Source organism: Stegastes partitus, unplaced genomic scaffold (genome assembly GCF_000690725.1).
Source record: "Stegastes partitus isolate 25-593 unplaced genomic scaffold, Stegastes_partitus-1.0.2 Scaffold17, whole genome shotgun sequence".
NCBI classification, from domain to species: Eukaryota; Metazoa; Chordata; class Actinopteri; family Pomacentridae; genus Stegastes; species Stegastes partitus.
The window spans coordinates 962852-987333 of NW_007577748.1; the positions used below are offsets into that span (position 1 = coordinate 962852).

At 41.2% G+C, this 24482-nt stretch overlaps 2 protein-coding genes across 2 annotated transcripts in view; one reads left to right on the forward strand and one right to left on the reverse strand.

Annotated features, from left to right (window-relative positions):
- Positions 1-2290: 2290 nt before the first annotated feature.
- Positions 2291-23579, forward strand: slc6a15 (solute carrier family 6 member 15). The gene is made up of 12 exons (XM_008291378.1): positions 2291-2389; positions 3994-4494; positions 10185-10342; positions 11129-11255; positions 11390-11571; positions 15726-15836; positions 17164-17405; positions 17785-17983; positions 18679-18871; positions 19812-19971; positions 20338-20500; positions 22234-23579. Exons 2-12 carry the CDS (start codon positions 4194-4196, stop codon positions 22612-22614), a joined length of 2217 nt encoding a protein of 738 aa, XP_008289600.1. The 5' UTR covers positions 2291-2389; positions 3994-4193; the 3' UTR covers positions 22615-23579.
- Positions 23580-23746: 167 nt separating this feature from the next.
- Positions 23747-24482, reverse strand: part of lrrk2 (leucine-rich repeat kinase 2) — a 43048-nt gene continuing 42312 nt past the window's right edge. The window contains exon 52 of the mRNA XM_008291387.1: positions 23747-24474. The gene's annotated coding sequence lies outside the window, so the exon portion shown is untranslated. The remainder of the gene's footprint in view (positions 24475-24482) is intronic.

The window sequence follows — 24482 nt, forward strand, 5'->3', positions numbered from 1 at the left end:
GAGTTATTGCTGGCAAGCAATAACATTCTATGGAGATACAAGCTGCTTCATAATCCTGCGTCTTGTTATAGAGACACAATATACTCTTGTCCTTAAGTATTTCAAAACCAAGATTAAATATAATTCAACAAGCAAACAAACCCATTGAGCCAAACATTGTGACTTCAATGCCAGAAATGAACAATGAAGCTGATCAGCAGCAGGTTTCAGTTTTGATGAAATGGACATACAATGGGAGTACATGCTCTCCCTGCATGTGCACAAAGAGTAAAATTTAGACAGTTTTCAATTACAGAAGGAATGAGTGATGCAATAGAGATCTGACAGTGAAAGCTGCAATGTGGTGAGGAGGTGGATGAGAGAACATTGTGCCTTGATCACATTTTCAACTGCCTTCATTTAATCATAGATTTGCCCAGTTTAATTGGTAGTAATCTTTTCACATTGTAATTGTAAGAACAGCGATGGTCCAGTTTGTGGTACAGAAACAGAGTCGGGGTACATTGTAAAAATGTAGGTACCCAAAAGAAAAAAGAAAAAAAAACCCCAAAAAACAGTCTTTGTAGAGGAGAAAACTCTTTCAATTGCACAGAGATTCAAAGATACTCTTTGGGACGTAGCATGCATGATTCTTCATGACCTTCAAATATCACAAGATGCAAACCTCTAAGACACAACGCAGCCTACTAAAGAAACCAGTGTTTAGGAAAAAACACAAATCAAACCCTATGAAGATGATAAAAAAGGGAAAGCATGAGGGGGAAAGAAGAGCGGCTCAAGGAACCTTCTCATGTGTCAAACGCGGTGGGGCTTCTGTTTTGTCTGGACATGTCTGCCGATGGACCTGGCACACTGACATTTATTGATCACTGCTGACAAAAGCAGCAGGATGAACTCAGAGGTATACGGGAACTGTCTGTGAGCTCACATTCAGATGAATGCACCAAAACTGTTTGGATTATATTTTATGATTCAGCAGGACAGTGATATTAAACATACAACCCAAGCAACCAAATGGATTTTCAGGGTGAAGAGGTGGAAAATCCTCAAATGACTGAGGACACCTGATCTCAGTCTGATAGAACTGAATTCCACTTGGTCACACACTGAAGGCAGAAAGAGCAGAAAACACGCAAGAGATGGTAGATGACAAGATTCAGAGCATCTGCAGATGTGTCAAAGATTTCGAGAAGCCATTTACTGCGAATAATTTTCTGCTCAGTATCAAATAAGAACATTTTGTTTGGCTTTTGACCCCTTAAACTTTAGGCACTGTGTATTAAAGCAGCCACATCTAACACTGCTCTTTCTGTAATGATGCAAACCTATTACCTGACACTTCAAATATTGTGGTATTTCAAAGTCAATGTGCTATAGCACTGAGTCTGAGGGGCAACAAATGTGTAACTGCCCTTTAGTACAATCTGCACTGTAAATACATCTAAAAAGAGCAAATAAAAAGACAAAACATTACACCATAACACTTTAGTGGGATGTAAGAAATATTCTTCTATTATCAAAATCGGATCAAGGAAGGTGTCTTGTCTCTAGGCTGTGGGAATGTAGAAGGCACAGCTTGAAATGAACATTTTAGGGCACAATAGAGTTCTTTAATTAAATGGAGCAACCTATTTACAGATCATATTTAATTAATTTAGTTTTAATTTACATATATGATGGCGTTAATTAACTATGATTAAAATAAATAAATTGGCCTTTGCATACAGGAATATTTCGTGTTTTCCCTCCTGATTCAGCTCGTATTGTCCAGCCAGTGTTAACACTTCCATCGAGGCACCCAGGAAGCTTGAGATGACGCGCAAAATGTCGACCTTCAGCCAAAAACCTCGGGGTTTTTTTGTACATGTAAAATCACCAAATACACTTTGTATTCTTTTTCTTTTAATGGTGAGAATATACATCGGTATGTCATCTAAATAATTAGACATCCAATAAGGACACGGCCGTTTATAAACAGAGGCACATTGCAGCTCATGTCTAAGCCAGCCCCTTTCCTTGTTGGAACCATCGTAGTGGAGCGTACCAAGTAGCAAAAGCAGGGGTTTCAGGAGCAAAGAAATTCAGATTTTTGAGTATATCTCGAAACTGTAAACACGCATAACGTGTAACCCCACATAAGTAAACTTTAAAATCGATATTCGATGAAGGGTTTCATAAATAAAGAGTGGATAACAGACTGGCATGTGCGCGTTGGAGGCGGAGAACCCCTCCAGGAGTAGCGAGACTTGTGACCATGATTAGAGGAGTCGGAGGCAGGAGTCTGGAGCGGCACACACCGGTCAGCTTGGAACGAGTGATGATGTCTCCGTGCATGTCCTCTCACAATTTCATTCCTTGAGACGTTTCAGAAAACTGTCAGTACGCACAGGTGAGTGTCCTCTTCAGTATCTCCACTAATGCTTAGCTTGGCTTGTGATGGGCGTGATGTGTGTGTGCGCGCGCGCGCGCGCGCGTGTCTTGGAGGGTGGAATAAGGTACCAGTGCGCAGGATGTGGCCAGAGAATGATGAAACACCGCACATGGATGACATGAAGACTGAGCGGGAGGGAGGAAGGACGGTAATTTATGCGCCTGGCTCCTGGGGGAACAAATTGTGCCTGGCTAAGAACCACCAGCCACATGGTCTCGGTGTGACTTGTTGGGTTATTTTTATTTATTCTTATTTTATTCCATTGCTCCATCCGCAGTTTGGTCATTGGAAACCAAAACGGCCCCCTTTTACCACTCATCATTCCTGAGTCATGTGCAGACAAAAAGAAAAAAAAAAAGCAAAGAAAATTGAGAAGCCTTTTGTGTGTTAACTCATGCTCAGTCATTCCTTCATTTTTCTTACATTAACTGCATTGCCATCACTTGTACATCGCAGCTTCTGTCCGTATCAACTGCGGTGAAGGTTACTCAGCATCGTCGCTCCTTCGGGCTGCTGTGCTGCGTTCACTGGATTATGAAACGGCGGCCTTTGCCTCGTACAAACCAGGCTAATCTGGAAGCGGTAAAAGAAATCTATTAATCACTTAATCCGCTGCTCGGTGAAAGGCGGGAGGGAGGCGTGCTGGGGGTTTGTTTTGTCGTCGCGTTTATTCCGAGAAATTATTGTTATTTTGATGCGTTTTGGTGAAGGATGAAAATGCAAAAACCAAAGACGCTCAAATGTGATCAAAGGGATGCTGCGCACCTTAACCCGCCTTTGAGTGGCTGGCGTGCCCACACCCTGGAATCTTTTCGCAATCCTACCGGTAGTGGATTTCATACAGCATGTAAATAAATCACATCGCGTCTATTACAGAAAAATGTACATTTTTTTTTAGAAGTGTAATGCTTTCATATTTGAGGGCTTCCCCGATCCATGGGAGCTGGGGTAGTGTTTGGGTTTGTATGCAAATTCCTTTGTCCCTTCAATTATTCATAGAGGCTGGAAACGTGATAGTCTTCATACCTCGACTTGTCCCTGTCCCAGTCACCATGCACAGCCAGGCTAATGCTCCCAGGGCTTTTTTCCCCTCCAGAACAATGACTTAGAATAAAATGATCCCCATTCATCGATTTTTCTTTTTTTCTGTCCCCGCCTGCCATGTGATTTCCATGTGAGAGATAACTCCCTTCAGATAAAACAATTTACTTTGAAACGATGTAAGAAGGTAGACTGAAATATATGATTTATCTAAAACTAAAGAAAATTAGACAGAACTGCTTTACTGTTTAGGTTGTTCAGTTAAATTACAAATGTGTACAGGTTTAGAGTTTCAAAAAAGTTCTTTCTTGTCATCATTTGCTATCATAGTCAGTACGCTTAGGCTGTGCGAATGAATTTCAGAGTAAAAGCAGTCAGATAGCAATTTATGCAGGAAATTAGAAGCTGAAACTAGACATGTGAAACTAAACTGTCTACACTCCTGGTTGCAAACTACCAAATGTTTCTCTATTGTTGTCTCATAATTTACTGCTGCGTTTTTTTTTTCTTCTGCCACACAGATATTTGGTGATAATGAAGAAATAAACCACTTCCTGATCACTCAACCTCTACAAACTGTCTCAAACCAAAAGGGCCATTGAACCCAAACACTCTTCGAACTCTTTTTAAAAAACTGTGACTTTTCCCAGACCCCGGCCCTGCCCTTCCAGCCCGCCGATCTAAAAGACATTCCACCCCTCGCCCTTGTTCTCTTTATCAAATGCCCAAAAACAGCAAGGCCGTCAAGAGAGAGCTTGACGACGATGTCACAGAGTCTGTCAGAGACCTGCTTTCCAACGAGGACGCCTGCGACGATTCCTTCAAGAAGACCTCGCTGATCGTCAACAACCATGAAGGGGAAGGGAAAGAGTGCGATGTGGAGGAAGGGGGCTCTGACGGCGAGGAGGAGGAACGCCCGGCCTGGAACAGCAAGCTCCAGTACATCCTGGCCCAGGTTGGCTTCTCTGTAGGCCTGGGCAACGTCTGGAGGTTTCCCTATCTGTGTCAGAAGAACGGAGGGGGTGAGTCACTAGCAGCAGGCCTCATTTACAGTTTCAGCTGGTACCTATATACACAGTAAGGGTGAGCAATGTATGAATTAGAAAAAACTTTCACATAGCCTTGTTTCTTCACAATTTGACATCACTATGATTCAACTGTGTGTGTATGACTTTATTTTGGTTTACTACATCATAAGGGCCTTATTTTCATAGTTTTAGTTAACAACTTGCACAATAAGCCATTCAGCTATTATAACATGTGAAAATGCAACAAGAAGTCTAGCAGGGCAATATGATGACACAGCTTCTAACTCAAAGGTACTATTAGGACTAAAACTGAAAGTAAGTGCCACTGAGTTATCTGTAATTATTTCTTACTGCATGTAAAAACTATGCGCATACAGCTCCAGCAAGACGAGCAAGTTATACAGTTAAATGCCAGGAAGTTTGTATGAAAACTATAGTGGCTATTTCGGTCAAGTTCCCTTCTTAACCAATGAGATCCTAAAAATAAACTTGATGAGCACAGTTTCATTACCTGTACCTGCCACTGAAACAATGAAAATAGGATTTAACTTGAGCGTAGGTAGAGTGTAGATTCAAATAACATTAGATCAGTGACATTAGAATGAACCTGCAAGCATCATTGCAGGCAGTTGTCTACCGAGTGCAAAATGTCATCATATGACACGAGTATCAAAAAACTACAAAGACTGCATCAGGTTTTAAATAGATGAAACAATAAAAAAAACCTGACGGCCGCTCTTCTCGTTTTTGAGAGTGTAGCAATCTAAGTCCAGACACATCTGTGGGCTGCATGTGTTATGACAGAAGACAAAGAAGGGATAAAGAATCCATTCATGTGGGACGCTTGTATGGCAGTATAGATTGCATCAGTTTTTTTTTTTATGCATATGAACAAGACAGTGATGTGCCTGGAATAGGTTCTCCTTTCAGAGAAACCACAAGTTTCAGCTTCCTTTTTTGGGGTTTTGTCTTTGTGAGGGTGTTTCAGAATGACTTGTAGGCGCCAACTGCAAGAAACTATCATACAGCTTTTATTATGACACTGCGTTTACAATGTGGGTGCAGGGTCCCATATCAGCATCTATTCAATATGAAGGTGTTTGTTGACAAAGTGTTAAAGTCAGCACTGCAGAATTTCTCAAAGATACGCATTGTTTATTCCTGTGTCAAACAAGTGTGCTATGCTAAGAAATACTGCTGTAAAAAACAGCTGATAGGCTCCTCAAAAAGTCCCAATTGGACACTAAAAACTATCTTCATGACTAGTCTTAAAATGCATGTAGAATCAACACCTGCAGAGAGATACATGACGGGTAAACAGCTTCCTTCCTATTTAGCACTTGTCTGTCAAAACGAGACTGCTCAGCGACCTTCAGGACCGACATGCGTGACTGCCTGGATCCATGTGTCAGTCATTTCGAAAACATATGACAGAGAAAACTAAAAACATGATGTAATAGCACCGAACAGGAAATCATTCTGTGAGCAGCTCCAGTGCTCTTAGTTACAGGCTTATAATAACCACATTTACACCTGCTCCAGTCTTTTCCCATAATGCCGTCTGCGCTACCTGATTCAACCCTCAGTGTTGTTGTTCCCTAACCCTGGGAAGGTGATAGGGTGTTGCACTGCCCACCTGGAGATTATGTAAAGCCACCGACTGCCTCAAGAAAGCTGATTAAATACAACTGTCTCAGACAGGTCGGCCAGACAAGCCCTTAAGTTTATCATCATATGCAGCGCTTCAATGGCAGACCCGACAGTCTCTTATAAACACAAGGGAAAAAGTCCCCAAAATATCAGTGTAGGAATCACAGGTGAAGGAATATGCATGGTATCAGAATCAGAATACTTAAGTGATCCCCAAGGGGAAATTACTTGTGGTAGACTTAGGCTGTAACAATATAATTTATCTTTAAGTGATATATGAAGACAATATAAGCATATTATATTAATAAATCATTTTTAACTGCCCGAGTTAATAAAAGTTTTCCATATTAGTCTGAAGTTTAGTCCGTTGTAAAGTGTAACAACAGGAGACAATCATTGTAAAGATATTAATTTGATTATTTTATGTGCTATATTATTATGACTTGCATTGGTACTGTGAAATATTTGCATTGTGATCCAGATTTTTAATCACGCAATGGTTTGTAGTAAATTTGTAACTGGCCATATTTGTTCATATATTACACTACATGTTCTTATGATGTTTTTATTCCTGGTTGGTGGCACACACAAAATTGGATGAAATCTTGGGAAAATTGGACAACACATTAGGATTGTTGCAGATGCTGTTATGAGCACAGTAATAAAGCCCCGGGCAAAAGTCAAACAAATTGGTGTATTGAAAGGAAAAGTTCACTATGAAGTCCTTTTTTCGGGCTAAAAGTGGCAGGAAGGTGGGGGTAGTGATGTGGTCAGTGGGTGGTGGGTGCTCTGTGGGGAGATGTGAGGTGTGATCACAGGGTGGGCAACTTCGTGCAGTAGAGTCTGAAAAGACTGTGGGGAAGGCCAGCTCTGTGTGTGTCTACCCATGCTGTGCAACATGATCTTACAAGTGTGTTTGTGTACATAATTAACATAAGATCATGTACATGTTTGATCGTGTGTGTGTGTATGTGTGTGTGCGTGCGTGCGTGTGTGCGCGCAAGTGCAGGGGACTCCACAACCTCTCTGCAGACCCTGTCATGTTTTCAGGTCAGTTTTAAACAGCTCTGGTCACCCTGTTGTGTTCAACTGTAATTAGATTAAAATGGCAGATCTGTGGCTGGAGCAGGTGTGTTTGTGTGTGTGTGTGTGTGTGTGTGTGTGTGTGTGTGTGTGTGTGTGTGTGTGTGTGTGTGTGTGTGTTTGAGTGCCTATCTTTCTGAGGACCAGTTTAGTTTTAGACCTTCCCTGTTCGTGAGGACGGTTAGGCCAGTTCTGACTTTCTGACGCACCTTCAAAGGTCTGTTTAAAGTTTCAGACTTGGTTGAGGGATTATGTTTAACTGAACAGTAAGTATCAAATAAATGCTTTATGTCAATGAATGTCCGAGCACAATAGCTACACAAACATGCATGTGCACGTTTTTTCTTTGACATTTATACTCCCACACCAGAAACAAACGGTATGTGTCATGCCCCATGTTCATACACGTGGACATTCGTACAGTTTTCTTTTGTGGTTTTGCTGCAAACACAGAGGTTTCTGTTCTATCCTGAGTGTTCAATGACCAAAATAGTCAATTAATCATAAAAAGTATTACAAGTTGAAGCATATCGAGGCCTAACCACGATATTTCCGGCCTTTTTCTAATCACACTGTTTCACAAGGTTGACATTTTGAGTGTCTTGTCTGTAGACACTAAGAGATGGATTGCAATGAAATCTGGCACTACATTTAGACATTGTTGGTTCAGGAGACTGTATTAAAGACGATGCAATTTTGTGTTGCTATGCTAGTTAGCATGTTGACTTGCTGAACAAAGATGGTACACACTATACCAAACATTAGCTTGTTAGCTTTTTTGTTGCAAACATGTTAATGTAATGGCATTAGCATTTAGCTCAAAGAACTGCCTTGTTTAGTTGCTACATGAGATTTAACAGACTTATTGTCTTCTTTAATCCTGTATTTCTGACTTCAGTGACCCAATGGTCTCTTTGTTGCCGAATTTAAAGTTTGTGTGGTTAATTAAAAAGTTTGCTCTGGTGTTACCTTAGGGCAAAAATAAACATCAATTACACCATTAGCGATTTTCATTTTTACCCCCCCACAACTGAGAGGTTCAATGACAGTGTGTAATTTATCAATATCCAAGCAGTCGTTTGGAACTTCCCAGTGTCGCTTTCAAGCCCAAACCTGCTGTGGGATTTTTTTTTTCAAAAACAGAAACTCAATTGAAGAGCGTGTCATGAATATGCGGCCATCAGCCTTTGTTTCACTTTTCACTTCATTTACCCTCCATTCAGTTATAAATTGACAACATTTTTAAGGTCGATAGATGGTGAACCATTTCTCGTTGCTCATACTACATGCATTCAAAACATCCACGCCCTTTATCAGCGTACATAAAGGGCTGCCAAACACACTGCAATGACTGGCATCTGGTTAAAATGTAGACTGGATAAACCAGATCTCTCACCTTCATGTACGGGAGGGAATTGAAGAAGAGTGGGAACCTATTTTAAGGAGGGAGTAAGACAAGAATGAAATGCGCTCTTATCAGGCTGTTAGCGTTTTCAAAGTGCCATCAAAGTATTTAGATGTCCAAGGGAGACTGTTGAAGATTTTAAAAGACAATGGAGAGCAGAGGAGGGTTTGATGCTGACTGATGTCAAAGCCTCTTCCCAGAACGAATTGTGTACTCAGTGAACCAGAATTAGATGTTTTAATATTAGAAACCAGTAAGTATATTGTACATACACAAACACACGGGCTTAAAACAACAGATAGAGAGGCGCACACACACATTAATTTCCTGTGTGTGACCACTCCTATCTTGACTAAACCTGGGAGGGACAGCAGGACTCAGGAAAGGATCTGAATGAACGCCCTGCCAGATGAAACAATAAACTGTTGAAACAGGGATAAAAACTACCTGTACAAACAATACAGTCATGGCGGAAGTTTTGACGTTGTCATTAATGACTCATAGCAAGCTTTACAGTATGTCGATCCACCAGTGTTCACACTTGGTGTTGTGGTTTAACTTTGAGGTAAGAGAATGTCACAAAAGGGGATTTTTCCAAGGTAATCTTTGTCACTGAGGTGATAACACTTCAGAAGTGTGTTGTTAGGAAAGGACTGGCTGTTTTTTTCACACAGTTTTAAAATGATGCAATGGTGAGGGTCCTGAAACCTTCAGTGTGCACACAGGAACTTTCATTTCACGAGCAAAAAAACAAAAAACAAAAAAAACAAACAAAAAAAACCACTTCCCCGTACAGTATATCTCTTGTATTTCCAATTATATAAAAGGAAAAGAAAATACACATTATTTTAAAAATGTGGTGCCACAGAACACATTTAACCTCTGGCCTTTTCTTGCAAACAAAGAGGTTTAGGTTCTCTTCAAACCATCATGTGCCTGGTAGTCTCACTGCTCACAAGTACCCTGACTGTCACAAGAGATGTGCCCCCACGCGTATTTTATTGTACCACACTATTACAGCCAGTCTTAATGTTAGTTATTCACCCTGAAACCTTAATTCTAGAAAGGAATGCTGTGTTTGTGATGTGCCCAAAGTAATCCCACTGTAATTTAGGTAATTTTAGACTTCACTATCTTTCCTGGTTTCCAGAATAATTGTTTCATTGCACCACACACCATAGGAGACATATTAGGTAGAGACACACAAACGCAGCAGATGTGTGTATAGTAATTTGGGTGTGTGTCTCTGGTAAAACGGCTGCTGTGTGTTTTTATGTGCTCTTTAGGTCAATGTGTCACCATCAGGGAGATATTAAGTAGAGGTATAGTTAAAGTTAAGAAGGCGGCCGTATCTGTGATGTGAGTTTGTACAACGCACATGGCAGATAAAGTGATTTAAAAAAAGCAGATGTGTGTTTTCTGGCCATGTGCTTCTGCGCTGCTATCAGGAAATAAATGTTGCTGCCGCACATGTGTCTGATGACACAGTTTCCTTTTGTTGCGTGTCTTTCAACTGACTTGCTGTTTGTATTGTTTTGACTGGCAGGAGCGTACCTGGTGCCCTATCTCATCCTGCTTATACTGATCGGCATCCCGCTGTTCTTCTTGGAGCTTGCAGTGGGACAAAGGATCCGCAGGGGCAGCATTGGGGTGTGGAACTACATCAGCCCTCGGCTGGGGGGCATCGGTTTTGCCAGCTGTGTGGTGAGTCTGACACTGGGGTCTCAACAGTTTGGTTCTGCATCCATAAAGTGAAAACTGGATAAAATCGCGATTGAAAAAAAAAAAAAAAAAAAGAATGATCATGACGCTAACATTAATGAATGGCATAGAAGCAACACTAATGATTAGCACAAGTAAATTAGGCAATATTACATTTTTTAAAAATGGTTTATTACATCAAACGATTAGTTTTGCAAGAAATAGTGTATATTAAAACCTAATAAAACCATTTTGTAACCTGAAATGCATCGTGGTGGGGTGATCTGTAGCGTATTGCGGTGTCTGGCACTGGGACGTTCTCGTGGATCCTTTGGGTTCTGTGAGTTGTAGGGTGGAGCCTCCATAGATTGGGCTAGTTGTGGTGTGTAACGCAGATGTTTTATCGGATTGGGACCAGGGGAGTTCAGAGGACGTGTCATAACATTGAGCTCTGTGTCGTGTTCCTCAAGTCATTCCTGAAAAGTTTTGTGGTCGTCACTTTACCCTGATGACGGAGGCCACTGATATCTGGGATTAAAGTTGTCAGGGGAAGTGTGTCTGCAGCAATATTTATGTGGGGGCTACATGTCAAAGAAACATCCACATTACTGCTAGGACCCAAGGTTTCATAGCAGAAGATTGCATTGTAACGACATGAGCAATGTTACTCACTTAGCCTGTCAGGGGTTTTAATATTGTGGCTCCTTGGTGTATATTGTTTGAAGGAAACATCCCTGTGTTGCTTTTGGTTTGGTATACCTGAAGTAAACTTGGCTCTCTTGCCTATAGGTGTGCTTCTTTGTGGCCCTCTACTACAATGTCATCATTAGCTGGAGTCTCTTCTACTTCTCCCAGTCCTTCCAGCAGCCTCTGCCATGGCATGAGTGTCCTCTTGTCAAGAACAAGACCAGTACATGTAAGATCCAGTCGCTCATCACATTCAGCGACCAATTTAATGGCAGTCAAATGTACAAGCTTTTATGGTGTTTGTTCAGTAACCCACTGGTAATCCTAAAAGGAGGTATATGACAGCTATAGTTTTGTCCATAGATGTGGTGCCAGAGTGTGAGAAGAGCTCGGCTACCACCTACTACTGGTACCGTCAGGCCCTGGACATCTCTGACAGCATCTCTGAGGGTGGAGGACTCAACTGGAAGATGACGTTGTGCCTGCTGGCTGCCTGGTCCATGGTTTGCCTCGCCATGATCAAGGGCATCCAGTCTTCTGGGAAGGTAAGTAGAGTTTCCTTTTGCCTCACTTTCAAATAGTTAAAATAACAAGAGACGATATTTTAACAAGTAGGAGAATAAGCAGAAGAGGAGATGGTTTGTGAGAGCAAGAGAACAAAGGAAAACTGCTTACTACAGCTGCCCTGCAATGCTGGCAGCTTGGCCTAGATACCTACTCAAATATAACACTTGTACCCAGGAAAAAAAACAAAAAAAACAATAGTAACTGAAACAAAAGGTCTTTTCTCGCCAAGTGTTTTGGAAAATCTTCTCACACATAATTAGCTCACTTTAGCTGGGTCTAAAGGCACTGCTAAGTGACCACTATAATGTAACTTGACAAATTTTTCTAATGATACAGTCTCAGATATGATTCTGAGAGCTCATGTGATCTTGTGTGGGATTGTGCAGCTTACTTTAGCTTAGTGTAACAAAGCTGACAGTAGCGTGACTAACATCCGGAAGGATTAGCCCACTGGCTAAAGGTTGTCATTTGCTTGCAAACTCACTGCGCTCCTCCTCTCTTTTTACAGGTTATCATTATCACTCCATACTTTCTCATATCATATGACAAGCATTAGCCGGTGCGCTTTGGAGGTCAGAGTCAAGCCAGTGCTAATTGGAAAAGTGGCCGTACTTTATAATCTTCCAAGAATAAGCTTTGATGTGGAAGTTATTTAATTTTGACATTATGTTAGGCATGGATCAGGTTGCAACAAAGCGTGTGGTCAAAATTAATACAGTAGATTTCCCTTTTTGTGTCTGCATTAGAGTAAGATCTCTCAGAATTTTATAAGCTGACTCATAAGGTTGACTGAACTTAACTCAGCGAGCGCCCTGCAGCCCATTTGGATCTTTTAGTCTTTCCTTGCTCATTATTTTGGTTTTACAGCACATTTGTTGTGTGGTTCAATCTCAGCTGCATTTCTCAGTTTTTGTAGGCAACAAAAAATGTTTGACAAACCCCAATACACAAAGTTAGCAACTAGCTAGTGGTTGGCAGTTGTTTGCTAACGTACTGTTCGCTATAGCAGCTTTGTAAGTCAGTTCAATGTCGTGGCTGCAAATCTGCCAGCTTGGTTTGATGTTTCCTGTCCCCCTGCAGGCCAAAAACCATTTACAAATATGTAAAGCTATAAATCACAAATAAAGAAAAAAATGAAGTGTAATTTATTTGATTAGTTATTTTACAAAAATCAAATTAAAAATGGAATCGACGCGTGTAACATTTTTCCAAATGCCCACATATGTTACTAATACTGGAAAACCTTCCATTTTTAATTTGCTTCCATTTGTGTCTCCTCTGTGTAACCACAGCCTGCACTTCAACCCAGTTCAGCCAAAAAGTCCTTGAATTTTGGTCACATCACAGATGAGTCAATAATGGCTTCATGCTGATACCAAGAAGCGTTTCTGGGTTTTTTTGTTTGTTTGTTTTTTTGGGGTTTTTTTTTTTGAGCAAATGGTTTATTTTTGACAACATTTTTTAAACAAGACATGCAGAATAAAGTGATTTTGATTAGGACACATTTCAGATGAGTAGATCAAGGAGCGCTGGACAGTTCACGATTCTCTCTGTTTTTACAGTTTTTGGCTATAGTAAAATGTGTCATTTTAATATTTTGTTAAGGCATCATGCTTTTCAAACCTGCCGGTGGGTTTTGGGGTTCAGATGGTTAAAGCGTGCAGAAACGATGAAATGACAGTCTTCTCTGGTATTTGTCATTTTGGTGTTCTCATGTGTACAGAAATATCTTGTAAATTCAGCAATTTCCCTGAGGTTTCCACCAAAGGGATCAATAAAGTTCTATTCTATTCTATTCTATTCTATTCTAAAACAATGGTTGTGAGGTCAGTATTACTTTTTTAAAGGGATGGGGAAGTTACTCCTCTAGAAAAATATTCATATAAGTGTGGCCTACAGCATAAGACTATGGTCTACTTAACTTGGGCTCAACATTTTAGGTGGCAACTACTGAGTTTCATCATTGCAGTACGTCTCAGGATAATGTGCACCATCAGATTGTAACTACGGTTCCTTGAGACGGTGTGAGAGATGTGGCCACAGCCAGCTAAATGAATTTTCCCACCTTTGATCCACACATTGTTCTTAGCGCAAGTCTTATCCTCACAGCTGTCTACTGTTTGCTTGGCTACACGTTCACCACAGCAGCCACAGACAAAACAAGATGGATACCTTCTACGACAGAGGTGCTTTAATCTTGGTCCTTGCCATGGTGATTTGCGGCGCTGCTCTGTTTTTGCCTGTCTGCCACACCCTGCCACCTGGCATGAAATGTCCCTTATAACCACAGTCAGTACATCAAGAGTGCCAGGTTCTTTATAAGGTCTTCCTGTCCTTCCACTGTCTTCAGAAAGACAATGAACGAGTGAAACAATAATTTTACCACCCATTATTTTTGTAAGCTAATCAGAAACCACCCAAGCTGCCAATTACTTGTACAGTTTGAGCCAGATGGTTGTCTTTTGACTACCTGGTGTGTCTAGATGGCCCCTTTTGAGTTGGCCACAGTAGAGCTGGGCATTAACTTTCCCTGGAAAGGGCCCGCACCAAGTGTCTTTGAAGTTTAATCGGCGCTGTGTGATATAAAAGAATATTAATGCCCTCTCCACCCGTGTTCACACAAAAGCCCTTTCCAAGGAATATCCCTACTGCGATCTGCATTTCTGTCCCGTGTGTGTGTGTGGGTGGGCGTGAAAAGGGATCAGACCATTTGGTTGCCATGGTTATACGCGCTCTTTTGGCTTGGCTAGATTGTCAAGAGTGTGGCAAATAAAGGAGGGGATGGGGTGGCATTTTAGCTTATGATGTGTTGCAGACTTTGCATTTTGTTAAAATATGGTGAACTTTATTTACTCATTTTTGCTTTTGTTTTGTTGTGCCATTGTACAGAATCATAAATGATGTAATGTTATAAACACTGACAAGACAACTAACACGTGTATGAGAAATCGGACATGTCTGTCTGTGGTCAGAGGAAAAACCTAACTTCTGTATGAGTATACAAAGATAACAGTGCTGTTCCCAGAACGTGACCTTTGCAAGAAGCTCTGGCTTTCTGCCACCACACATAATCTTTCACAGTAAAGGTCCCTTCTTGGTAGAACATAAGACTGAGGTTACAAAGCAGCAGATATGCAGTCTGTTTGGCTTTGTACTTTGTGCCAAGGCTACAACTCAGTTCCTAAACAAGAGCACAGTGCTGCAAAGGCTTAAAAGTACAAAGCTATGTGAAGAAGCTGGCTCCAGTTATCACAGTTAACTTTATGTTTAGGGATCATCACATAAAAAAATCCTAAACTTAATGTATAAATTAATTTCTAAATGATCGTTTAGGCTTTATTTTACTTCCAGTTCTTTGAAAATGTGATATTTGAAAGTGGTGATATTTCCTTTGTAATGAAAAACAGGAACAACTCTGTGGTCACTACTTACCAGTTACAGGATCCCAGTTTGATTTATTATGAAAGTATAGTCGAGCATGTTTAATTTTTGATTCTGCTTTGAGTTTCTTTCATATGGACCACCAGGCAGGAGGCTCACTGTCTCTGAATCGGTTACTGTTCTTATGACTCAACCCCAAAGCATCTCCCAGCGTCTGCACCCACACCCTACAGTCAGCCCTGTAAACCCACGTGTTGCACTGACTCAGATCTTCAGTCCCGCTCTCAATCTTTAAGTGCCAGCTCGTCTTTACAGAAAGGGCCTCCAGTTAACGATGTGTAGTGCTGGGGGGAGAAAGAAAAAGACAAGAGGCCCACCCTCTGATTAGCGTGATAAAGGCTCAGCCCTCACACAGGCCCAGCAGCTACCAGGTCTGGCCTGGGACTTTAAACGTTACTATAAATGCCACGGACACAAAAATGAATGAAAACATGTCTTGAATACATCTCACTGCTGCGAACTGAAACCCTTGACAAGACACTTGTCACCTACTTCAAACAAAGTGCACATTTGAATATCGAACTGATCAAGTTTCAGTGTTGCTGCTGCACATTTTGATCTTCCTGTCACATGGTGCAGTGAGATCTCACTGCATTTATTTTTACGGTTTCCAAAGACGCACACACTCTGACGCCTGTCAAGCTAACAGGAACTGAAGTTTTTGTGTTTTTTTGGTTTGGTTTGCTTGCAGGTGATGTACTTCAGCTCTCTGTTCCCATATGTTGTGCTGATTTGCTTCTTGGTTCGGGCTCTGCTCCTGAAGGGTTCCGTGGACGGGATCCGACACATGTTCACACCCAAGGTAAAGCACGCTTGACGCCCTTCTAAACTATTTGGGCACAGATTTAGAGCAACCATGCTGAAGAATCCAGCAAGGAAATACGCCAAGTGTTTTGTTTCTTAAACAAAGGTATTTTGTGCCATTACATTCTTCCCATAGCTTTATTGACAAGTTACTTTTATTCACAAAACCAATATTCTCATTAACAGTAAAAATAAAGTGGCTATTTTTGCCAGCAATGACAACGCATATGAATGAATTCATATTAATATTAGTCTAATATTGTAGTTATATAACTATGCCACGCTGAACAAGGTTGTTCTGTACAATGAGTACTTGCATTTTTCTGCAAATACATCTTTACTTGTAAAGTAAATAGTCTGACTCTTTTTTCCACCTCTGGAGCAATCAGCATGTTAGAAATGCAGAAATACTATAATTGCATCTCCTGTTTATTCCCTGTTGAGATCACTGTTAAAGTAAACTGCATCTGAACTCAAAAGGCTAAATATGAGCCGTAATAGGCTGACTACTCGGCAGCAACTGGCCAATGGCACCTCGGGCCGCAGAATCATGTCACCATGGAAACAGGAGCTACCGAGTCTTTATGTAAGCAGCCCAGCAAGGACACTCGTGCACAGCAGAGCGTGTCTGGCTTGTGTGTCTGCTCTGTCTTGTCGGCTCACAACTTCAAAACGGCACTTTCTGTCACCACCGTCCATGTACCTGCAGACTTCAAAGTCCCGCTGCAAGAGCGCCAGGCTTTGTGCGTGGAACACTTAAAGACTTTTGTAATAACAAATACCCACATGGAAGCTGTCAAGATGGTGCACTGAGAGACAGCAAAATCCCTCAAAACTGCATGTTTACATGCTAATTCTGACAACACATAATTGGTTCGTAAAAACAATTCATTTAAAAATGTATTTCTAAATGATTTGCATTTTAAAGCAGCATACTTCTAATCTTTTAACTTTTAGTTTTAAGTCTTCACCAGGACAAGCAGAGAAAACACACAGACTTGAGTTTAATAAAGTATACAAAGCCTCTAAAACACATCATAAATGAAATTGCCAGTTATTTATATCATTGGCAAAATATCGTTGTCCTTTTTTTGTCCAAGAATCTAAAACCTAAAAATATTCCGCTTAAAATGATATGAAAGGACAGGACGAAGATAAAACAAACAAACCCCCCCTCAGTCTTGACTTGAGGTTTTTGTTTGGTCATGTGTTATATTCAGGATCTTACTTTAAAGAAATGATTCTAAAATAAAATGCAACACATATATCTTGATGGTGCTCAGTGTTATCGAGCTGAACCAAACCCATCTGTGTTCTGTTTTCAGCTGGAGATCATGCTGGAAGCCAAGGTGTGGCGGGAGGCAGCCACGCAGGTCTTCTTTGCTCTGGGTCTGGGCTTTGGTGGCGTCATCGCCTTTTCCAGCTACAACAAGCGCGACAACAACTGCCACTTCGATGCCGTCTTGGTGTCTTTTATCAATTTCTTCACCTCCGTGCTGGCCACCCTGGTGGTGTTTGCTGTGCTCGGCTTCAAAGCCAACATCATGAACAGCAAGTGTGTCGCTCTGTGAGTAAAAGCTTCTTCTCATGTTTAGCTTCTTGTAGACTGTGAGCAGTAAAGAGCTGATGTAGGAGTTGAAGTCAAATGGTGAATGTAGCTTTTTAAAAAGCAAAGTAGATCTGTAGTTTACAGCTACAATTATTGATAGGTTGTCAGAAAATAAACTCTTGGGTGTTATGAGTGTTTTTCACCATTTTCTAGTAAAAATAATCTGAACAACTGATAATAAAAAGGATCAGATTTGGTTAGGTTATATGGTTTTGAAAATATTTGACTTGTAAATCTCTGAACATGATGTTTCCAGGGGGTTTAAAGATGATATTTAAATCCATGAATAAATCTTAGATATTTTTGGTCATTTAGTAACTTTGTTACTTTTCTTTAGGAACACCAACAAGATTGTGGAGTTATTGGGGAATGGCATTGAACAAAGCCTTATTCCTCACCACATCAACCTTACTCAGGTTAGTCAGGTCAGTGCTGAAGACTACCATCTGATGATAGAGATCATCAAAGGGGTGAAGGAGGATGACTACCAGAAGCTGGGACTGGAATCCTGCAGCATTGAGGACGAGCTCAATAAGGTACAAAAAAAACCAACTAAAAAATGTAATGGAGTCTCTATTAAAGTCAGTCGGCCAAATATTGATTTAAAACACTACAGTATTTAAGAAATATGCTTATTTTCTTTTTTGTTCAAAGGTCACAAAATATACCTCTTAAGCTCAAGAACAAACATGTCATAACTTAATTGTTTAAATCACACAAAAACTGAGGTGTAAAATCAACCTGTCATTACAGTTTTATGGGATGTTGTGTCTAGATGCAGTGATTTTCTGGAGTCTTGTTGCTAATGGAAGCAAAGTTAACCACCTGCTGGCAGTAGCTTTATATTTAAAGCATGAAAACTGTAGCAGAAACAAATAACTGCGCTTCCCAAAACGTGAACTACTCTTTAAATGAAGGAAGGATTACCGTAAACACAGCTCATTGTATTTAATGTTAATTTTAATGTTATTATATTATGCTGCTATTGCTGCAAAATATAACACTCTTTGGAGGATTCAGAAATCCAGGAAAAAGAAATGGATTTTGCCTCCTGCACGACTGAAACTGATGAAAGTGTTGAGTCTTCATTATACTTGCAAAATAAGGGAATTAGAAGTATAAACCTCAGAGGTCTCTAAAATGTGGCTACCTCCAGTAAAGTCCTAGGACTCACCTTGTAAGGTGCTGTGCTGTGTTTTAATCTCCCGTTCTTCTTCTCTCCACCCAACAGGCAGTCCAAGGCACAGGCTTGGCCTTCATTGCCTTCACAGAAGCAATGACCCACTTCCCAGCCTCGCCCTTCTGGTCCGTCATGTTCTTCCTCATGCTGGTTAACCTCGGCCTCGGCAGCATGTTCGGCACCATCGAGGGCATCCTCACTCCACTGATAGACACTTTTAAAGTCCGAAAAGAGTTTCTTACAGGTTAGAAACACCACTTCAACTTCCGCAAGGCTCAGGGCTTTTAAATGACTGCGTGAAGCGATTCTTGTAAAAAGTTTTTTGTGCCGTTGAGTTCTTTAAAGGGATCGTGAGCAGCACCAGGCAAATGTTGAGCAGGATACATGGAGGCAGTAATAAGAAATGTTGCAATAGTGGGTGGATGAGGATTACAAACTCCCATGCAGGCCTTTTGTGTGCTTAATGGTGAGGTTAGTTTAGCTTAATCCCTGGATGTCTGTGGACTCTGAAGCAATGTCTGAAGAGATTGTCCAACTGCTCCAATAATGGCTGGTTTTCCTTTTAATGTTATATTTATATATTTGAAAATTAACAAAGAAATGACACTCCAGCACGACCATGACAGATAAATACTGGAGTGTATCTTTTAGAAAGAGGACAAACTTCTACAAAAATAACACACACTCGTTCAAACATTATGCAGTGTGTTTTTCTGCTTTTAAAAATAGCAGCTACTTGATCCCATAAATATCTACAAACTAAAGCCATTCAGTAAACCTAAAATAAAAATAAAGGAATATGGTTGTCCCCCAAAATTAAGCTATTTCCCCAGAGAGTGGAAGAGATGAAAATAAGTATTTAGGGTGAAATGATTACAGAAAAACTCCACCAGCAGAAGCAACACACCAGCTTTGATTAATGGTCCTTGTGGGTAAGTGGCTGCTGCACACCACAGCCAACAGATGTGGGCCATCCAGCTGGTCGTTTGACTCAGATGGTTTAAATGGGTCCTGTTCTACTTAAACGTACTCCACTTACGCTCAGCTTTCCTCCGCTCTTTACCATAGTTGGGATACGATGACAATAATACGCCATAAAACGCCTCCACAGCCGTTACGTTGATGGATATGAAACTTAGACGTTAAACATGTGCAGTAACTGAGCGGCTGCCTCTCTCCTGCAGTGGGATGCTGTGTGTTGGCCTTCTCCATCGGTCTCCTGTTTGTTCAGCGCTCAGGGAACTACTTTGTGACCATGTTCGACGACTACTCGGCTACTCTGCCTCTGCTCATCGTGGTCATACTGGAGAACGTGGCAATCGCTTGGTTCTACGGGATCGATAAGTAAGCACCATCAGTGTATTCGTTTGACGTTTTACTAAACACATAAAATATTAAATACCCCACTCATGCATATTCTAAAAATGTAATGGCTATTTAAGCCCTTAAACTATTTGTATTTTTCTTAAGAGGAGACATAACTGCACAGACTGTCTTTGAAGGGTTATAAACTGCACTTATTTGTTACATAACTTAACATTGTCTATTATTGGAAGCAGAGTCTGTGTACTTTTTTTTTGAATGAAACTATTTAAATGAATCCATCAAGGCAAAAGTCACCAGGTTTACGATGTTGAAACTATTGTGAATTCTTCACCGCAAACATCTGATCTCGCCTCCTGCTGCTTCACTCTGTTTTCACTCTCTCAGATTCTTTGAAGACCTGAAGGACATGCTGGGCTTTACACCGTACCGTTTCTACTATTACATGTGGAAGTACATCACGCCCATCCTGCTGCTGGTCCTTCTGTGCTCCAGCTTAATCCAGTTGACCATGACGCCGCCCAGCTACAGTGCCTGGATTCAGGAAGAGGTGAGTTAATGTCTCCGGCTCAGCTCTCTGGAGACTGGAGATCAATGGTGGGGGGAGTTCTCCCGCTCAGTAAACCTGGAACGAGTAAAAAGCAAATTAGAGGGTTCAAAGAAAGCGAGGCAGTAGCTAAAAGTGACAGAAAAAAGCCCATGTTTTTGCTGATAAACACATGTTTTGGCGTAGAGGACAATCAACAGGATGTGTGGTCTGCCATGAGACACTCAAAAACCTGTATGATTATTTTAAAATCTTCGTGAAGTGGAGCAAAGGCCAAACTAGACAAAGTGTCTCCACATGTACTCATCTCAGCTCACCAAAGCAGCTAATTAGGATCACCTCCAGCTGAGCTTCACTTTAAAGTGGATTTACCTTTCCTGAGCGAACAGAAGAACTGTTCATCATTTCTCCTCAAGTGCGGTCAACGTAGTGGCAACAACAGGACTGCAGCTAACAAAAACATTTATTTGTTTTCCAAATGATGAAAAAAAAAAAAATCATTTCACTTACTATTTTACCTACTACTTTGCTAACTAAAACTAAACTAGTCCAAGTTTACCTCATCAGACGGGGATTGAAGGACACTGATTAATCAGTCTTTAATTGTGCAAACAGACTAACATTTCAACACTACTGTGTCTTAATCAGGGTTGTTTCTTTTGACTCTGATGAAGACACAGTGTTTGCACAATTAAAGGCTGAGAATTAATCAATATACTTCAGTCTCATTTCGTCCTGTGGAAATTTGCTGTCATCCAGTTGAGAAGCGCCTGACTGAGCTGCAAGATGTGCAGAAAACACCAACTGTTTGTCCTGAAACAGCCTGACTGGCCAAGCCGAGTTCAGTATTGAAGGGAAGTGAAGCTTCAGTTTAGTAATTACTGCATAACTGAGTTAAAACACATGATGGAGCTTTACTATGCACATAAGGAGGACAGCATGAATTTGTAAAACCAGTCACACAACAGTTGATACCCTCTGGCAGAGGTGCTTTATTAGGTATATCCTTAATTGCAGCCTTTGTGGTTTGCTAATTTCATTCTTTGGAATTTTGATCTGGAACTCATTCATTGTTCAACCTACTCTGACATAAACACAGAGAGCCAGCAGTAACTATTGGTATTAGTGTGTTTTTGTAGTACACCTTTTTTTGTGGGCCATCACTCTGGCACTGGTGACATAGCAAATGCTACATATTGAATGAATGTGGCTGTGTTATAGGTAGATTCAGTAAATTCATTTGAAGATGTCACAATGAGGGCAGCAAGGTGGCTCGGTGGTTAGCACTGTTGCCTCGCAGCTAGAAGATCCCCAGTTTGTGTAAAGGTTAGGGTGCCTGGGATCTTTCTGTGTGGAGTTTGCATGTTCTCCCCATGCAGCGTGGGTTCTCTCGGGGTTCTCCGGCTTCCTCCCACAGTCCAAGAACATGTTGAGGTTAATTGGTGATTCTAAATTGTCTGTAGGTGTGAATGTGAGTGTGCTTGGTTGTCTGTCTCTAAGTGTAGCCCTGTGATAGACTGGTGACCTGTCCAGGGTGTCCCCCCCCCGCCCTAAAACAGCTGGGATAGGCTCCAGCCCCCCACGACCCTAGTGAGGATTAGGCGGTGTATAGATAATGGATGGACGGATGTCACAATGTGGCCAGCTTAACTCCTCTGCTAAACATTTTTGAAGAAATTCAGAAATGGCATTTCAGCACTTCAGATATCACATGCTTACATCTTTCTGCCCTCCAGGCCGTGGAGAAGACCTTGCACTTCCCTCCATGGGGCATCGTGGTTTGCATCTCCTTGGTGGTGATGGCCATCATGCCCGTGCCCGTGGTCTTCGGCCTGCGTTACTTCAACATCATCGACGAGAACACCAGCGGCCTCTCCACCGTGTCCTACAAGAAGGGCCGCATCATCAAGGAGACTGTGCGGCCAGGGGAGGACGACGACACCAGCCTGATCCATGGCAAGTCTCCCAGCGAGGCACCCTCGCCGATGCCCGGCAACAGCATCTACCGCAAGCAGAGCGGCAGTGGCAGCACTGAGGCGGACACCGCACCCAACGGCCGCTACGGTATCGGTTACTTGATGGCCGACATGCCGGATATGCCCGAGTCGGACTTATAGACTGACAGTAATAGTAAGCCCTGCCCGGCCACACCGGCTGGCCACCTCTCCCCTCCACCCCTCTGCGTGCGTTTAGTCGGCCGTATCATCAGTGTATATTTCACTTATACTGTATATTCTCTGTAGATATTGTAGCTGCTCTCCTATTTGTTGTCTCTGAACCTTACATGACTGTCTACCTTTAAAAAAAAAGGTTTGGGAATAAACTTGTCTAACCCTTCACCCATTTGCTTAGCTGCATCCCCAACTCATCTCTATCCCCCCTCCAGTCTTTGCTCCCTCCTCTTTGGAGATCCTGCAGGAGAGAACAGGTGTAAGCAATAAGGTGAACGCTCCACTAGGCCTACTTGAACAAGAATCTGCAAAGAGGAGTTTGCAAAGGAGCAGGTCAGGGAGTCTAGAGGTCGACTTGGGACTGCGTCTGTGTCTGTGAGCAGTGTAAATCAAGCAAGCTTCAAGTCCTGCTGTGTAAAATGGTTGTATACATTATGACCCCTAACTGTTGGCCAACAAGTACTGAGATTAGTAGCAGTGTAGCCACTCTGGATGACGTAAAGATGCAAGGTCGAACATATTTTTCTTGGTGAAAGTTCAGGTCAACTTAGTTCAAACAGCTGGAGGATGGCCTTTGAAAACCACTCCCGTGATTGTCTGAGACAAAAGTGTGCCTAAGTAATTTATATTTGTTTATAGAATACATGATGGACGTTGTATATTTAAAGTATTCTGTAAATATAATATAAATATTATAAATATATTTATCTTGCTAGTTTGGATATCAGAACAGTGTTTTTAAGGTTCAGAAGTACTACAAATCCTTAACTCTCGTCTCTTTGTTTTTTACTAATGTGCTGTCAATGTTGATGAGGACTGAGTCCTCCTTGTAAATAATTTTTCCATGAAATGGCTTCAAATGCAATGTCTTTTTCCCCGATTAAAGATCAAACGTGATCCATACACTGAAACTGCTGGGCTTTTTTTCTTGGCTGTGTTTTGTCTGTTTGAACAGTTTTTCTAATGAGCATGCCAGTATTCCTCTAAAATACATGTAAAACTTACTGTAGATACCTGAATATCCAACTGCAAATACACAATACTTAACATTTAAAAAATGCACCATAGAAAACAAATGTTTAAACCAAATCACTGAAAATTTACTTGTCTCTTCTTATAAAAAAATACACTTCTTCAATCCATATTGCATCTTGTGAGAAATGCACAACATAAACAGAGAGCCTTCACTGTACATAAAATACTGTTTACTGACACAATCACACACACTGACTTCAAGCAACAGGACATGAAAAAGCGTGAACAAAGCAGGCAGCACTAAACCAAGTCGCCTGTCCTGTTTACTGATGTGGAGTGACTGAGCTCACTGGTAAACACACACGATCATAAACATTCAAATAAATAATTAAATGTACACTTATGAGGCTTTTTTTCCTTTGGCTTTCTTCCTAGATGCTGTTTTGCTTTTTTGTTTTTTAAATCATATTACAAGTAAACAAAACTAATCATGAGGAGCAGGAGGTCTTCTTGAACATCTGCACTGCTCTCAGCCCTGATAACAAGACAAATGAAAACATCTGTGTCCCTTTTAGAAAAATGTCTCTTCAAAGATCGCGTTCAACTGGGAAAACACAGCATATTACAAATGTAATGTGAATCATGAAAAATAGAAAAATGTCTTGAATCAGATTATTTTGATTGATTCATTGCATTGTGCTCCCCACATTAGCTCTTTCAGGGTCAATGTACTGAATGTATGTACTGTCAGAGATGGAGGTAAAACCCCCTTCAGTGTATGCTGCCGACACATCGACGCACCGGAGAGGTAATCCCTTTTCGACAAATGTGCTGTAAAA

What these genes read in the sequence shown, in the direction of transcription:
- slc6a15 (XM_008291378.1), top strand. Translation starts at nt 4,194, where the DNA reads ATGCCCAAAAACAGCAAGGCCGTCAAGAGAGAGCTTGACGACGATGTC. An exon ending in TCGGTTTTGCCAGCTGTGTG is followed by an intron (nt 10,343 to 11,128) that starts GTGAGTCTGACA and finishes TCTTGCCTATAG; the next exon opens with GTGTGCTTCTTTGTGGCCCT. An exon ending in CAAGAACAAGACCAGTACAT is followed by an intron (nt 11,256 to 11,389) that starts GTAAGATCCAGT and finishes TTTTGTCCATAG; the next exon opens with ATGTGGTGCCAGAGTGTGAG.